The sequence below is a fragment of the Physeter macrocephalus genome, chromosome 12, assembly GCF_002837175.3.
Source record: "Physeter macrocephalus isolate SW-GA chromosome 12, ASM283717v5, whole genome shotgun sequence".
Classification (NCBI taxonomy): domain Eukaryota; kingdom Metazoa; phylum Chordata; class Mammalia; order Artiodactyla; family Physeteridae; genus Physeter; species Physeter macrocephalus.
In genome coordinates, this window is record NC_041225.1 from 82,195,812 (window position 1) to 82,213,366 (window position 17,555).

Here is a 17,555-nt window from a genome sequence, read left to right on the forward strand (position 1 = left end):
GAGATCTTCAAGAGTTCCTTGGATATTTTTAGCCTTTTGCATTTCCATGTTCATTTTAAAATAAACTTGCCATATTACACACATAGATACACACACCTGCTGCCATTTTGAATGGATTTGCATTGAATCTATAGATAAATTTGGGAAGAACATCATAACAATATAGAGTCCTGCAACCTATGAACATAGTATAATTCTCTATTTATTAGGTCTTCAATTTCTTTCAAAAATATTTCATAATTCTCTCTGTAGGGGTGTTGCAATCTGGTTAAATCTATTCCTAGTTAATTGATACCTTGTATGCTACTATAAATCATATTTTTTTTAAAAGTCAATGTTACATTTATTATTAGTCTATTGAAACATGATTGATCTTCGAATATTGACTTCATATCAGCAACTCTGTTGATTTACGAATTTAATAACTTTTCTTACATGTTTTGATTTTCTATGCACATATCCTCCATGAAAGAAGTTTCACGCCTTCCTTCCTAATCTATACCTTGTATTTCCTCTTCTTCGAAATATTAAACCCCACAAGAACCTGAATCCGGGTAAACTCAATACAAAGATGCCAATGGATTCTTTCCACGTCGCAGGCTCTCATTCTCACGTATGGTGGCTAGACGGCTGTCCCTTACAATCAGTTCCTATCCTGACGAATCCGAGCGGAGTAGAGCAGGTTCGCGACGCGGAATGCCGAAGCGCGCCGCTTGCTCCCTGGCCGCCCCGCCCCTCGTTCGGACGCAGCCAATCAGGACCCGCCTCTTACGAGCGTCCCACCGGCCAAAATGGCGGCGGCCGTTGGCGCGAGGTCCCGCTTGTAGTTCCGTATTTCCGCTGCTCTCCTCCCGTTGCAAAATGTGAAAGGAGAAGCGGCTGGTGGAGGGCGTCCTACGCAATGAGTCGGCGAAGGAAATATGGGGACAGCCCTGGCCTGAAGAACACGCCGCGCAAAGCTGCGGCGACTGAGGAATGCAGCTCGGTGGTCGAAACGGGGAAGAGGCGGCTGAGGTCGGCCCGCGGTTCAGGGCCCTGTGGGGCTGGAGAGAGGCCTCCCCGGCCCCTGCCGCAGCAAGAGCAGCCTCCAGTAGCCGCTTCGTGCAGTAAAAGTAACCCCGAGGGTGAGACGTGGGCAGCGGGGCCTCCCTGGGCTTCGGCGCCGCAGTTTCAGAGGCCAGCTCGTGACCGGGAAACCCCGGGTGCAGGTGGGAGTGGAATCTGAAGTTGTGTTTGCTTTCCCTGGGCTTCTCCCTCGTGAGTCCAAAATTAACGCGACACCACTCCCCCTGGGCTTTCATCCCCGAGTGTGAGCCCTGCCCCGTTAGGCGTGACAACCCACTTGTCGCCCCTGCCACAGGAATAGATTGTGGGGTTTACCTGTTGGAGGGAGGAAGGCTAATTTGTAGGCTGCTCCTCCAGGCGTCAATAGTGGCAGAGCAAGGAGAAATAATATCTTGTGCCTTCTGTTTATTCCTACGGGAATTATTTCCCCTTAAACTTTTTGCCCTGATCAGACTTAGAGAAGGGGCCGTGTGGAATATATAGCTATCTCTATCCTCAAAGCCTTGGTGATGTCTCAACTTGTTATGAATAAACCGGAAGTTCCTTTGTATAATTTCCCTCATAGTAGGAAACCAAGGGCCCCTGAGTATTTCATTCTGATCACTTTTTGGTGTTCAGTTTTTTTCTAATAAATCCTGCTAGGAATTGAAACTCGTGTAAGAGCTCTTTCCTAGAGCATGTTCTTAAAATACAGCTTTTTTTACCTTACTTGTTTTTAGTTTGACAAAGCAATTGCAGAATAAACAAAAACAAAAAGTGATACTAGACAAAACCAAGAAATGGCTCACTAAAGCTTTTTGAAATAATTAGTGTAAGTTGGATTAGAGTTGGCAAAAGGAAGCTAAGCTTAGACTTTTTCTGAAGTTTCTGTTCAAATGCTTTTGATTTTTGAAGTGTATCTGTAAATTACAGGTGCTTCCCCAAATCTAGTTCCAGGGGTAATGAATGGAATGACTAGGTTATACAGTATTGTACATTTATAGAGCTATTAGATTGTCTTAAAATACTTGCTATTTACAATGTCAAACTTATGAAGTATTACAGGGATTTTATGTGAAACATTTCAGTTGTGGCTAAAGTAATATAGTCATCTCTGGGAAAGAAATTTATAATTGGACTATAAAAAAAATTTAGTCTAAGCTGGTATTTAACATTGGGGTATTATGAAGTAAAGTAATGCTTTAAAATGCAACAATTGTTATTTTAATCTTATTTTATGCAGAAATGTATGAAACACCAAAGAGAATGCTGCAAATGGATTTATTGTCATCTGCCTTCAGTTCTCCTAATGATCCAGATGGACAGAATGATATCTTTTGGGATCAGAATTCTCCAATGACGAAACAGTTAGGTAATTTGTTAAAACATTTTTATCTGGGTGAATATTTGATTAATGATTAGGATTTAATTGTAGAATTTCAGTCGGGTATCCACATCAGGAACTTTTATACAGCAAATGTTTTTCGAGAAGATTAAGTGATCATGTTGCTGTGATACGCGTGTAATGTCAGAATGCATAGTGATCTAAGGCGTGCTAATTAAAGTTGTGTTCTAAGACGTGACCACTATTTTTAAAAATTAGTTTTTTGTTTTTAATTTATAGAAATGTCTTTGTTTCTTTAGGTAAAGGAAGAAAAAAGCAGATTTACACTACAGATAATGATGAAATCTCACATATTGTTAATCGCATTGCTCCTCAGGTAAATATCAGTATTTTATAGTTTATTTTAAAACAGTGAAAATATGCCACTAAGTTTTTTTTTTATAGTTCATTTATGTGAAAAATATTTCATCTTATTCAATTCTCTTTTTTAAAAATAGAGCAGCAAGGATTATTTTTACCTTTTCTACCACTGAAATGCATGTTTTGAAAAAAGGACCATAATTAAAAATTGGTAATATATATTTTTCTAAGCATATATATATACTTTTTTAGAATGATGATTTTTCACTAGAGCTTTGTTTTTATTTTGTTTTTGATTTTTAACTAGAGCTTTGTTTTTATTTTGTTTTTAATGTTATTTAACAATATATGGTATCATTTTTCAAGTTACTAAAAGAGTAGAATCAGACAATAAAAGTTTAAACTTCTAAGTTCTTGGTGATGGGTATTTTTTTTTCCTGTCTATAGCACACCTTTTCCTCATTGAAACTGCTTTTCTTAATACTTGTTGGCTTATAATATCATCAAGAAACATAAAAATGGAAAAAGACATTGGATTTGGAGTTAGTTCTCAGTCTGCCTCCTATGCTGGATGACCCTAAGCAAGTGCCTTACACTCTCAGAACTTTAGTTCATTCAGCCATTAAAATAGAATTATTACTTGTATTGCTCTCTTTCTTGGATTATTATGATGACTGAATTGGATAAAAATTCTATGTAAACTACAGAGCACTACAAATGCTAGGTTAAAGTTAATTGTGATAGTTAAATTATTTGCTATAACAGAACTGTATTCAAAAATTTCTTCTTTATTTCACCTCTTGTAATGCTTGGGTATAAGAGAAGTATAAGTTTAGGTCAACCTCTTTCCTTTCTCTTTTTCTTATTTGGCAACATTTAAATCCAGAAAACACCCAATTTTTGCTTAGTATCTTCTCCATAGGAAGTTTAGTATTTTTCCTTGAAATGCCCTTGGATAGTGACTATATGTTGACCATAAACCATAGATGACACTGGCCCAAATTGGTTGCAAGGATCACCATCATCCAGGTGGAGGAGAGGAAATAAAGTTTTCCTTAGCAACTATAAAACATCCAGAATTACAACTAACACAGTCAAAACAACTCTGTTGCTACTAGCTCTACATTCCATGTTTGGCATGTCATAGAAATGCATTTTACATACAGTTCATTAGTTAAATAGCCTTTATACCATATACTATTTGCTTCATAAGCTAACAATAGATCTTCATTAATTGTGGGTTTCACATGAAAGAAGCATAATAAAATGTGTTTGGGCTGGCCAGCCTCAATAGTGATAAAAAGATAGTTGAGTAAATTATTGGACTCTTTACCTAAGTGGGCTGGAAATAGCTCACATAAAGAAATGGCAACAGTATGCAAGTGGTAACTTGTGTGTAAGAAAAAGTACAGTGAAATTAGTTGCTTTTAAATATTACCATTTTCAACTGAGCACTTTTAAAGCACATAAATTTTTGGTAATATCAAGGTCTTTTTAAGAACTTGTCATTTTCTCGGAGTGACATATTCATGTTGTTTATTTTTAGGGGACTTATCCTCCTCAAATAATTATTTAAGTCACCTTAATAGTTCCAGAGATGACATTTTTTTAATTTGCACTTTTAATTGGTCAGTCATTTTGCTTGCTTCAGGGATACATTTTGTACAATGTTGTTTTTTGAAGCTGGTGTATATTTTTCCATCATTTTTACAACTCTGCACAGTATATCTAGGATATGTGCTTAGATACCTTTTACAGCACCTGGATTGTAATTATTGTAATTATGTAATTATTGATGAGGAAATTTTAAGAATATAACATTTACAAATACTTTAAAAAATACTTTAAAAAATACATAGTACCCATGTATATATATAACTAGATGTATAAAGTTATCGTACTTTTATATTCTAAAAATGGAATGAATTTAAAATTACTTGGTAAATGGACCAAAAAAAGTCCATAATTGAATCATTAAGAATGTTATTTTTTCCTAAACTCAAGATTGTTGAAACAAAAAGGAAAATATGTATTGTGTCTAAAATCAAAATTATTGCTTTTCTTGGGTATTTTGCAAAGCTAAAATCTACTAGGTTCAACTGGACAACTAAGAAAACTCCTTGTTGATTGAAGATTTTGAAATACCAAGTTGTAGGTATCTTTTCACCTAACTTTCTAGTGAATAAACATGAACTGACGTCTTTATGCTCAGCATTTTGCTGGATGCTGAACTATCAGGAATAGTCCTTGCCTTCAAGTAATCTGTAATCTAGTGATAAGATTATTTTAATTTGTGTGATAGTTGCTTGTTTATGCTTATTCTAGGTACTATAAAAATAGAGTAGAAAATGATTAACTTGTTTAATTTATTGGTTTGGTTTGTAACTAATACACAAATTTATTCTCTATTTTTATGCATGATCAAGTGACTGAAGGGTATAGCAGAAAGATCCAGGACTAAAATGGCTTTTTTCTAGCCTTAATACTGGTTAAACTTTTTTACGTGCTTTCTCTGCTTACTTTTTGTTCTTGTCCCTCATTCATAGCATCAGTTCTAACCTTGCACTTATCTCTAACTTGGTCCTGATTTAATTCTAAGTTGTCTTAATTCTACCTAAGTGTTGTCAATTAAGGTCAACATGGATTGTCTCAGCTTTAGATAAGCGTTATAATGGGGATAGGGAAAATTTGGAGACTCAGGTGATAAAGAAAAAACTCCATTTGTATCTCTCTTTATTCATAATACTAATGATTCCTGCTACATGGTTTATTTCTGATACTAATGTTTATTTTATGAATATCTTATGACAACTGAAATAAGTTGTTCAGTTTTCTTTTGATAAAAACGTGCTTTTACTATTGAATATGCATTACCTAATTAATTAAATTCTTAAAAACAATTTTTTTGAAAATAAGGAATTCCCAATTCTGAGTGTTTTCATTCCCAGAAACATAAATAGATCACTTCTTGCAGCTTGTTAGTGCTGTCCTCCATCTTCTCATTGCTTTGGGGTTTGTTTAGTAGCTATCACCTTACCAGAAATTATTGCTTTAAAAAAATAATTCAGCATAATTAAAGTGGATTTTTGTTTGGTTGGTTTTGGTACTTTTACACCTCTTTTTTTCCCCTTCTGCCAAAGGATGAGAAACCAACAACAGACTCCATGCTAGGCATGTGGATTGGTGCAACTGCTATTCCTTGCACTCCTAGTGTAGCAAAAGGAAAATCAAGAGCAAAACTCAGCTGCACAAAGTAAGTTCAGACTTTGCAGTTTTTCTAACATTCAGTGAAGTAAATATTTTTAATATTCTGTTTTGGTTTTGTGAATATGTCAAAATGGTTATAAATTATTTTCCTTAATTTTGACATGTAAAATTTTGACTTAATATAATATCAGTATGTGTTAAAACTTTTGAGTTTTAACATTAAAATATGTTAAATAACAACTGAATATTTATGACTCTTAGAACTTAGTTGTAATTTTTAAAATATTTGTTTAATAGGTTAAAATCACAAAATCAGGAGGAGGAACTTATGAAATTGGCTAAGCAATTTGATAAAAATATGGAAGAGCTAGATGTGATTCAAGAGCAAAACAAGAGAAATCATGATCTTATCCAGATGATTTCAGAAGCAGAGACTTTAAATAATTACAGAGATAATGTACAGATGCAGTTACTACATGATATAGTTCCTGAAATAGATAATGCTATGGTAAAGAAGCCAGTGAAAGAAAACAGGATATTTGTGGTAAATGATCAAAATAGCAGTCAGAAGCCATTTGACCAAAATGCTGAAGCAGCCTTTATCGCCATTTTTGATGGTTCTACTCAGAAATGTAGTGGACAGTTAAGCCAAGATCTGTCAGATGCTTTCTTGAACACCAATAATACTACCTTTGGAAAGAGAAACGCTTTGAAAGAGGAGAACATCATTACTAATGAAACTCTGGTCACTGAAAAACTACCAAATAAAACCCAAGGATCACTTTCTCATCAAGTAGATAATCCTGGAATGACAAAATCATATGTGACTTCCTGTACTAAGGAACCAGGAGCTTTTAATAAGCACATTGATACATTTACTACCAGTGATTTTGAGGATGACTGGGAAAACTTACTAAGTAATGAACCTTTTGTTATGCAAAATATTGAAATGTCTGAACTTTTCCCTGCCCCTGAAACAGCCCAGATTACTGATCAAAAGGAAATTTGTACCTTTAACAGTAAAAATGGTAAAAGTAAGTCAGGAATGAATACAAGTCTAGATACCAGGTTAAGAGATTCAAAAATTTTACAAGATCTTCCTTCAAAGACATGGAACAGTGAATTAACAGATGCTGCAAAATACAGATTTTCACCAAAGCCGAATGATAAACCAAATAAATTATCATCCACTGGAAATAAAATGAAATTGGAGAAATCTTTTAATACAATTGTTGTTCAAGACAAAATTCAAGGCTGTGCAGTTGCATCTAATCTGGCAAAAGTATGTGAAGATACTCATATTAAATTTACTTCTAATGTAAATGCTTCTGAAAAAAAGTCTACTTTGAACCCAGGATGTTCTAATGAACAAAAAAATAAGTCCATTTTTAATCAGTCTTTGAAGGCACCTACTAATGTCGAGCCTTTAGGCTCTGCAACTTTGGGCAATAAAACCAGTGTTTGTAACCCAAATCAGACTAATGCATCAAAGCTTGGTTCTTTCTTTGATGATTGGAATGATACATCATTTACCAATGAAATTGTTAAAGCCTGTCATCATTTAGAGAATACCTGGGAAGCAGATGATGTAGATGATGATTTATTATACCAAGCATGTGATGATATTGAAAGACTAACTCAGGAACAAGACATTAGAGTGGACAGCAAGACATCAGAAAGTGTACTTGGGATCAATAATAGTTCTAAACATGGAGCCAAAAATGTGTTTACTACACCTAAACAAGGAAGTCAGTTGCTGCAATCAAAGCATTTGAATCTGAACAGCGTTTCCGTGCAAACATCTTCATTGACAGATAGCTTACAAATAAGTAAATCAATGAAGATGGAGAAAAGGGAAACTTATGGAAATTCTCCGGGGTTTTTAGGTGCCACAACAAATTTGACTCTATATTCTAAGAACTCAAATTGTCAGATCAGTAATCTGCATGTCTCTTGGAATAACACTGATGTTCCAAAACAAGTGAATAGTTCCAAATCGGTTCTTACAGGAAGTTCAAGTTTGAATGTGAGTTCAGATCATATGAGTACAGAAATTGCTGCTAGTAAGAAGAAATTGAGTACTCCACATCTATCGCATAGCACTGTAACAGATGAAGCTCAGAGTGACCTTAACAGAACAGTGAGATTTTCTAAGTACATGTTTACAAAGATGAAAAATTCTCAAATTCTTTCTCAGTTTAATAACAATTGTATAACAGGAAGTATTTCTGGTACCAGAATCACACAGGGTTTGCAGAAAAATAAAACTGTCAACCCATTATGTGGGAAGGCTGTTCAACAGCAGTCTTTGGTGAAATTTTCTGAACCTTTGAAACAAACTTCAAAAGGTATGTATGAAATAATTTTCTTTGAAAAGTAACCAAACTAGTTGTTTTATTGAATTTGCATAACATACAAGTTAAAAACTATGATGTTTATCTAGAAGTCTTAAAGTGATTCTTAAAAATAATGATGCTGGAATATACAAACACTGGGTAATTTATGTTTTTAAAAGACTGCATCGAATTCTTTGCCAACATTTAATACAGTGACTAGTGTATAGTAGGCACTCAATAAGTATGTGTTGAATGTTTTCTGAATTATTTCCTGGAAAATTTTACTTATAGATTCATGTATTGCTGTGTGAAGATTCCTTGTGTTCACTAAATATCTCATTGTTTTAAAATTTGCATAATATTACTCCTATGTTTAGCAGAATATCGAGGTGAACAGTATTTGAAGATTTAGAGCATTCTAATTAAATGCCTTTGCTAGAATACCATCTGATATAAAACTGTTAGTTATGATGGTTAGAATTGTTATTTACTTACTCAGTACATCCTGTGATCTTTGATTCTTTCCAGTTCTTCTTTTCCCCAGTTCTCCTTCTATCAAGTTCCATTGTTTCTACCTCAAAAAATATATCTGAAAACTGTCCATTTTTCTCACTGTCTCCTGCTACCACCCTTTTGCAAGCCAACGTATCCTGACTGGACTACTGCAGTTCTTTTACCTGTTCCCTGTCAATTCTAGTCTCCAAACAGCAGAATCATCTTTTAAAACAAGATAAAAAATAAAAACAAATATGGCATTTCTCTGCTTAAAGACAACCTTCAGCCACTGTCCATCGTATTTCAAATAAATCCAGACTTTACCCTGTGATCTACAAGGCCCTGGATTATCTCTCTTTAATCTTCCTGTCCTCTTTTTTTGCCTTACCTATTAGGCTTCAGCTACACCAGCTGTATTTCAGTTCCTCAAACAGAATAGGTTCTTTACTAATTCAGGAGCTTTGACTGCTAGTCCCAGCTAACACTGCTTCCCAGCATGTGACCCCCACCCCTCCTTTGGCTGGTGCTTTTTTTTTAAAAAAAATTTATTTATTTATTTATTTGTGGCTGCGTTGGGTCTTCATTGTTGCACACGGTCTTTCTCCAGTTGTGGCGAGCAGGGGCTACTTTTTGTTGCGGAGCATGGGCTTCTCATTGTGGTGGCTTCTCTTGTTGCAGAGCATGGGCTCTAGGCACGTGAGCTTCAGTAGTTGTGGTGTCTGGGCTCAGTAGTTGTGGCTTGCGGGCTTTAGAGTGCAGGCTCAGTAGTTGTGGTGCGTGGGCTTAGTTGCTCTGTGGCATGTGGGATCTTACCGGACCAGGGCTTGAACCCATGTCCCCTGCATTGGCAGGTGGATTCTTAACCACTGCTCCACCAGGGAAGTCCAGTTGGTGCTTTTTTATCCTTAGGTCTCAGTTTCAGTATTGATATTACTGTCTCACAGATGCCTTTCTTCAACAGTCTATAAATGCTTTCCTTGTTATTTCAGTCATCTCTCTTATTTCCTTCATTTCTTTTATCACAGTTTGCAATCAAATATTGATAACTGTCTGTCTCATCAGTGAATACCTAGGCCTACCACAGCAGCTGCCAGTTAGATGTTTAGTAAATATTTGAATGAACATCATGCAGTATAATGTGAAAAGTCTGTCATTCACTGATACTGTAGTAGTTTTTAAAAGGGAATATTTCTGGCATAGCTACATGTGCTTCTTAATGCCCAGGGATCTTCACCAGAAACCTAGTGCCCCCACATGCATACGCCAAATCTGCTGGCTCTTTTCTGTTTATCCTTTAAAACCCAGTGCGTTTCTAACCACGCAGAGTGATTAAGGTTTGCTTTCTCTGGGTTTCTCCAATACCCAGTGCTAACTTCCGTTACAGCATTTACTATGCTAGCTTGTAATTATAGATTTCCTTAATCAGTCTCCCTCACTTGGGGCTAAACATTAGGAATCTTACCTATTGTGTAGATCAGTGCTTCTGTGGTAAGGGAGTTTTTAGTTTCTTTTAACATGATTGTTTTCTGTTTAGATGATACTTTTGTTGGCATTATTGCTACAACTTTCCTATTTAAGTGATTCTTCCCTTTAAAAAAAATTGTAACAGTAATATGTAGTTTTATAAAAATAAAACTGTATAGATTAATTTGAAGTAAAAAGTTAAGTCCTCTATTTCTCCTTTCCTCCAACCATTCCTCAGGGAAATTATATAGTATACACTATCTGGCAACTTGGATTTGCTTTCACTTAATACATTGTAACTATCTTTTCCTGTTAGTACATATAGATTTGCTTTAGTCCTTTGAGTGACTACGTAGTATGTCATTATATGGATGTACCATAATTTATTTAACTGTTTCTCTGTTGATGGAGGTTTAGTTTGATTGCAGTTTTTTGCATTATAAACAACAGTACGGTCCTCCAGTGAATATTCTTTTACATAAATTTACACACACTTGTGTGATTGTATGATAATTACTGAAAATTTATGTAAGGTTAAGAATGTTTTAAATTTTGATGGATATCTCCAAATCGTCCCCCCAATCTCATCAACTTATATTCTTATCAACACTGACAATGAATACTTCTCTACATTGTCACCCAAACTAGATATTTTGAAGCTTTAAAATTTTTGTCAATCTATAATAGTTTTAAACATTTAAGTTTATGTTTAAATAAGTGTAATTAATTGAAGCATGCTTCTAACATGAATTTATTTACTTATAGTTGTAATTCCATTAAAAACTAAATCTCTGGAATATTTGAGTTTTTCCAAAACTCCTGTCTCCTGTCTTATCTGCATTTTTTTTATGGATGGATAATCTGCCTTTCAGTTTACTTTACAATTTTCCTGTTAAGTTTATTGATAATGCCTAATATTCTAATTAATATTAACATTGTTGATATTTTCTCTTGTTTCTATTTCCTCTTACTTTGGTATAGCACGCTGCTCTCCAGGAAATATCTTTGAAACAAAACCCTTCTAACTACCTCATTGCTTTAAGCTAGGTTTGGCTAACTGTGGCCTGTCCAAATCCAGCCTGTATAGCCTGTTTTTGTACAGCCAGCATACTAAGATGAGTTTCACATTTTATTTATTTATTTATTTTTGGCCACATTGGTTCTTCATTGCTGTGAGTGGGCTTTCTCTAGTTGCGACGAGCAGGGGCTACTCTGAGTTGCGGTGCGCGGGCTTCTCATTGCGGTTGGCTTCTGTTATTGTAGAGCACGGGCTCTAGGCGTGCGGGCTTCAGTAGTTGCAGGACGCAGGCTCAGTAGTTGTGGCGCATGGGCTCTAGGGCGCGTGGGCTCAGTAGTTGGCGCTCGCAGGCTCTAGAGCGTAGGCTCAGTAGTTGTGGCGCATGGACTTAGTTGCTCTGCAGCATGTGGGATCTTCCTGGACTAGCGATCAAACCCATGTTCGTTGCATTGGCAAGCGGATTCTTAATCACTGCACCACCAGGGAAGTCCCACTTTCACATTTTAAGTGGTTCAAAAAAATCAAAAGAAGAATAATACTTCATGACTTTTGAAAATTATATGGAATTCATACTTCATTGTCCATAAACAAAGTTTTATTTGAACACAGCCGCATCATTTACTTATATGTATCGTCCATTGCTGTCTTCATGCTGCAAGGACAGAACTGAACAGTTGCAACAAGAAATCACATGCCTCTTAAAGGTTAACATACTTTCTGGCCTTTTACAGAAGAAAAAAGTTTCCTGACCCCTGCTTTGGGATTAAGATTAAAAAGAGCCACTCTTGCTTTGTACCTCGCAATAGTTTGAGACCTTGCTATGTATTTTTATGGCAGATTGTGTTAAAGGAAGTGCTTATGGGAGAAATGAATGACTCTCTTGAAATCAAATTTGCCTAATGAGACTTTATTAATATCACAAAACCAGCTGTAAGGCCAGTTTTAGGGAGCTATGTTCTTTTCTGCCATCATGGATTATTAACCTATTTTCCTTCCAAATTTATGGTCAACTGAACGTAAATTGTGTGTGTGTATTATGAGTTTCTTGTGTTTCTCAGCTTTCAGACTAAAATAATAGATAAATTAGTCAAGCTAATTTTAAAGTACATTTTAGTATTATTCTCTAAGAAAAAATAGCTACAGTCTGTGAGATAATTGATTTAGAAAATAAAAGGCAACAGAATCATCCAGGGAGTTTGAGATATATGTCTCTTACCCTGAACACCTTCTCTCATTTCTGATTATACTGAGGAAGGAAGGGGAGACAGATGGTATATTTTGAGTAAATACCTACCTTAGTTAACAAGACAAATGTCATAACTAAATTCTGAACCTCTGTCTAGATGTCAGTGTAAATAATATTTGTCTGCTGACAGTGCTGCAAATTCTTATTTACTTCTCTGAAAGGTAGATTTTACAACATAAACAGTTTTACCAATACACGGTCACTTAAATATGTATTAGGATGATGGGCTTGAAATTTTTTTTTAACATCTTTATTGGAGTATAATTGCTTTACAATGGTGTGTTAGTTTCTGCTTTACAACAGAGTGAATCAGTTATACATATACATATGTTCCCATATCTCTTCCCTCTTGTGTCTCCCTCCTACCCTCCCTATCCCACCCCTCTAGGTGGTCACAAAGCACCGAGCTGATCTCCCTTGTGCTATGCAGCTGCTTCCCACTAGCTATCCACCCTACGTTTGGTAGTGTATATATGTCCATGCCACTCTCTCACTTTGTCACAGCTTACCCTTCCCCAGTGGGCTTGATTTTAAAACATTATTTAAATGAGAAAATAGGTTTGCTCATTTTAAAGTTTGATTTTTATAGTATTACATAGATAATCTAATATTTTAGCCCAGAGTGACTTAACTGTGGAATTAATTTTATTAGAACTCAGAATTTTGGTAGAGGCAGAATTGGATGTGTTATTAAAATACAACTTTGTCATTTTCATTTATCTAATTTAAAACATTGTTTATTTTATAGTAGGCTTATCTGAAGTATACACTAAAGTGTTGCATAAGAATATATCAGGATGCTTCCTATTTTATATATTAAAAGACATTCATATTGAAAATTTTATTCAGATATCCTGCTTCTTGAAATAGTTTCCCAACGTTTGTAGAAAATATATCTTCCGAATAAAAATATAATATCTGACAGTGAGTTACATGTTTATTGACATGATAGATTTCACTCTATTACTCCAAAATATTTTTCCTGGATAGCTGAAATGAAAATCTTGGAGTTCTATAGAGGAAAAAAAGTAGGAGTAGGAATATTAACCTAGGATATCTTATAGTAAAAATATACTCTTTGAGGTTTTGGTATCTAATTTAATCCATTATATTTTGACTACTTTTCTATTACAATTTATATAACATTTAAAATTCCAATTTGTTTTTAAAATATATTCATTTATTGGTTATATAAATTAGATGTCATTGTTCACAAAAATTATTTGCTGGGTAGTCAAAATGTACAGGTTTTAATCAAATGGATTTTATCTCACTGTGAAAAGAGTGCATCAAACAGATTGATCAGTGCTTGATTTTATTTTGGCCTAGAGCCTTGTACTGTATCTGTACTTGTAGTCTTATATTTAGTAAAGTATAGTTTAATAACGAAACCAATGTAGCAAATCTGGGTAATAAAAAAGTAAAAATTAAAACTTAATCAGAACGACTATATAGTCTGTAAAGCTAATATCTATATTTGGTTTCGTTTTTAGAGGAAGAAGAGAAAAATAGAAAGTATTCTCCTGAAGAAATTCAGAGAAAAAGACAAGAAGCGCTGGTTCGAAGAATGGCCAAAGCACAGGCATCATCTGTAAAGAAAGACAGCTCCCACTTAACTTGATTTCTTTAATGAAATGTTACTTGGGAGGTAACAAAGACAGTTGATAACTATCTATGATAGGAAATATTTTTTCTTGATTTCTCTATGAGAAATTTAATGCTGAGTTATAAAGCATGGACTTCTACTTTATTTAATAAATCAGTGTTTACAATGGTCAGTGAAACCTTTCCTTGGAGATGTATGTGGAAGTAATTGCATGTAAGTTTTGGAAATTCAGGAAAGTTAGCAATTATGTAGTAGAATCATACAGAGGAAAGTAGTTTTATTTTTAAATACTGTGATTGCAGAGGATCATCAAAAAATAGATAATCCACTTAATTTTTATTGTAATAAGTCTTTTCCTAATACAAAGCTTCAAGTTACTAATAGAGACTATTTCTTTTTAGCTTTATTTTCAATAACTGTTCCTTAAGGTTTTTATACATTTCTGAATTTTAATTAATACTTCCATATTCTTAGGAACATGATTGGTAGGAAATAAAGGACTTCATAAGAAAATTACAATTTTCAATTCCTAGTTTGTAATAGATGTGAATTTAAAATTTTCTAAAATGTAATACATTTTGGAAACTTCCCGCCATTTTTAGGGAAAATGCTGATTTATGAAGTTTAGCTTTGAAAGAAGAATGTGGATTAGCTATATAAGTAATGTACCATCAGTAACATTTAGAACTGTCAGAAACTTTAGATATCATCTGGTCCAGCTTCTTCACTGTATAGGTGAGAAATGAATACTGTTATTCCAAACTTCAGAAGGCAAGTTGGAGCTGTGCTAGGATTAGAATGATTTCTTTCATTCTAGTGGATACCTAGGCAAATGGTGCCATTTGCTTCAGAGTATTAATTAGTACATAAAATAACTGGTTTGTGGCCGCAGTAATTATTTTATAGTATAAAACCTAAAAAAAGTAACTAAAATACATTAAGCGACTGATAGTAATGCTTATTGTTTCTTGTATTAAAGAATTAACCATTCCAGGATATAAAAAAATGAGAATCTTTTTTCAATTTTCCTATAACTATGTAATTTTCCCTTGATTAATTTACTGACTTTGCTAATTTGTTCTTCTCTGTTACTCTCTTTATTTTTTGCTTGTTTGGAATTTGTGAAGCCAGAAGTAAAAATCTTAGCTGAGGGCATAAGGACGGTAAGAATGCTTTATTTATCCCAAATGGCTTTAGGAGACCTGACGAAAGTTATAAATGTGAAACACCTATGAGGGTGTTCACCACTATTCAGGTATCTTAGAGCTATGATAATATCAAAGTAATTAAATGCATTTTAAGGTATTGCTCTATAGAGATACATAATTTTGAAAATTGTATTTTCATATATACAGTGGAGTAACACATTCTAGGTAATGTTTATTATTTGCCTAAGAATATATAAAAAAGTAAATAAATATAGGTAGTTTTTCTATGTAAGAAAATGAAGAGCTGAGAATATTTATCTTTTTCTAAAATGGCTTCACTGTGTTCTTACTGCTCTTTGGATATCTCTACTTTTGCTTAAGCTCCCCGCTGCCTACCACTTGATTTCTCTAGAATGCCTTTAGCCTATTCTGTCCAATCATTAAGACTCAGCCCAATAAATTTCAGTTGCTTTGACAATTGTACCCGACCATCCTTACTGGAATTGATTTCTTTTCTCTTACCATTGTGGTACTTATTTCTTATATCTTTTGTTGGACAATTCTATAATGCCTTATATGTTATTCAGTTGTATATGTATTCTAGTAATATTTCTAAAAGTTCTTTGTTTGAATCTCTTCCATAATTTTGTCATATTCTCAATACAGCCTATGCTACTATTTACTTAACTGTTTTCTTTAAAGTGACCCCTTTTCTCTTTAAAGGCTGACTTATAGTACTTAGGGATGGGGATGGAAGAGTGGCCCTGCAAATCTGAGCCTGAGCATGCTCTTCACAGTTTCCTTTTCTATCCTGATTCTTCTTTTTTTTTTTTTAATATTCTCAGAATTTATTCATAACTGAAAGTATGTGCCTTTTGACCAACATTGGTGGGTTGATTTTAATTGACACCTAGGACAACAAGTTGTTGTAATTGAGAATTCCCACAGCAAGGACAGTGAGCTAGCATTTGTTCGGAAAGGCCTCACTCTGGTTGTTCATCTATAATATCTCTGATCAACACTTGAGGCTTTGCTAATTTGTATAATGAACATTTAAAATGTCTTTTCAATTGCAAAGTTAGTGCTTGTTATTAGCTTGTGAATGTTAAAAATGGGCTTTCAATGGACAGATTACTGAGGTTCAGGATATATACACCAACTGAACTATTTAGGGAAATCCCTGCACTGGCATGGATTAAACTGCAGCCAGCCTATCCCGAGGGATGGCTCAGACAGACATGTATTTGCACCTCTGTATCATAGAGAGTACATATCCTTAATGTCATTAGATAATGCCAAGCTGTTACCTATAAATGTGCACCTTTTACAGTTCCATCACACTTTAAAGTGCTTGACAATCTGCTGGGTGTGTACTAACATCTTATTGTGGTTTTAATTGGCAATTGCCCTACTACTAGTAAAATAGAGCCCTTTTTCATATGTTTATATACCATCTGAATTTCCTCAATTATGAGTTGCTTGCATAGACCCTTTTCTGTTGGGTTGCCCGTTTGTTTTTTCTTTTTTTCACACATACACACACACACACACACACTGTGTTTTATTTTTACAAGAGATAAATAAACTGACATCAAGCATTGTAAATGGATGACCACAACAAAAGCAACAATGATTGCAATTACCAAACACTAAACACACTCATACTATGTCATAATATTGACATTCAGTCCAGTAATCCTCCACTGTAACAGCTCCTTTACTTTGCAGTGAAAATTGATTTGTATATTTTTTACCTCTGAGTCCTTGTGGAATTTTTTTTTTTTTTATTCAAACAGAAAGTCACAAAAATTACAATCATACTCATCAGGTCACTCAGTCCCATGTAATTAATTTTTTTTCATCTTGATCTTTTGTTAGCACTTTTATGAATTCATCAGTTTTCCATTAGAGTTCTGAAAATGCTTATTCAGTTCAGCAGTATAGTCAGTTACCAGAAACCTGTACTTGTCAGAGTCTTTTCCATGAATTCCTTGAAGATGAAACCCTTTTATAGGAACATTTTTGCGAAAGCATCAGAGTACACCCAGAACTGTCTGTAAATGACAAAAGACTTAAAAATGACCATGGTTAAAGATTTGATGAAAGTTCATAATAATGCAATTGACAAGGAAATTTAGTTATTTCTGAGATATACATTTTAAAGTAATAACTAGAATTATGACTTATAACATTATACCAGAACATATAAGATTTTTAGAAATTTCATGTAATGTCTGAAACATTTATATTAACATATTTCCATACAAATAACCCAATGAAAGTTTA

At 34.4% G+C, this 17,555-nt stretch overlaps 1 protein-coding gene across 7 annotated transcripts in view; it reads left to right on the forward strand.

Moving 5' to 3' along the window:
* The first annotated feature begins 459 nt into the window (after window positions 1–459).
* Window positions 460–17,555, forward strand: part of ETAA1 (ETAA1 activator of ATR kinase) — a 54,641-nt gene continuing 37,545 nt past the window's right edge. The window contains exons 1-7 of one of the 7 annotated variants that reach the window (XR_002893311.3): window positions 460–1,208; window positions 2,288–2,416; window positions 2,689–2,765; window positions 5,890–6,002; window positions 6,254–8,304; window positions 14,009–14,163; window positions 15,253–15,284. Coding sequence is in view for 4 of the 7 variants with exons in the window: in XM_007124449.4 (XP_007124511.3) it covers window positions 572–1,208; window positions 2,288–2,416; window positions 2,689–2,765; window positions 5,890–6,002; window positions 6,254–8,304; window positions 14,009–14,136 (3,135 nt within the window). In the remaining 3 variants the exon portion in view is untranslated. Of the gene's footprint in view, window positions 1,209–2,287; window positions 2,417–2,688; window positions 2,766–5,889; window positions 6,003–6,253; window positions 8,305–8,820; window positions 10,842–12,903; window positions 13,169–14,008; window positions 16,783–17,555 lie in introns of those variants that run through there. The other 6 variants (XR_008618911.1, XR_003682266.2, XM_007124449.4 and 3 more) reach the window with 6 other exon arrangements.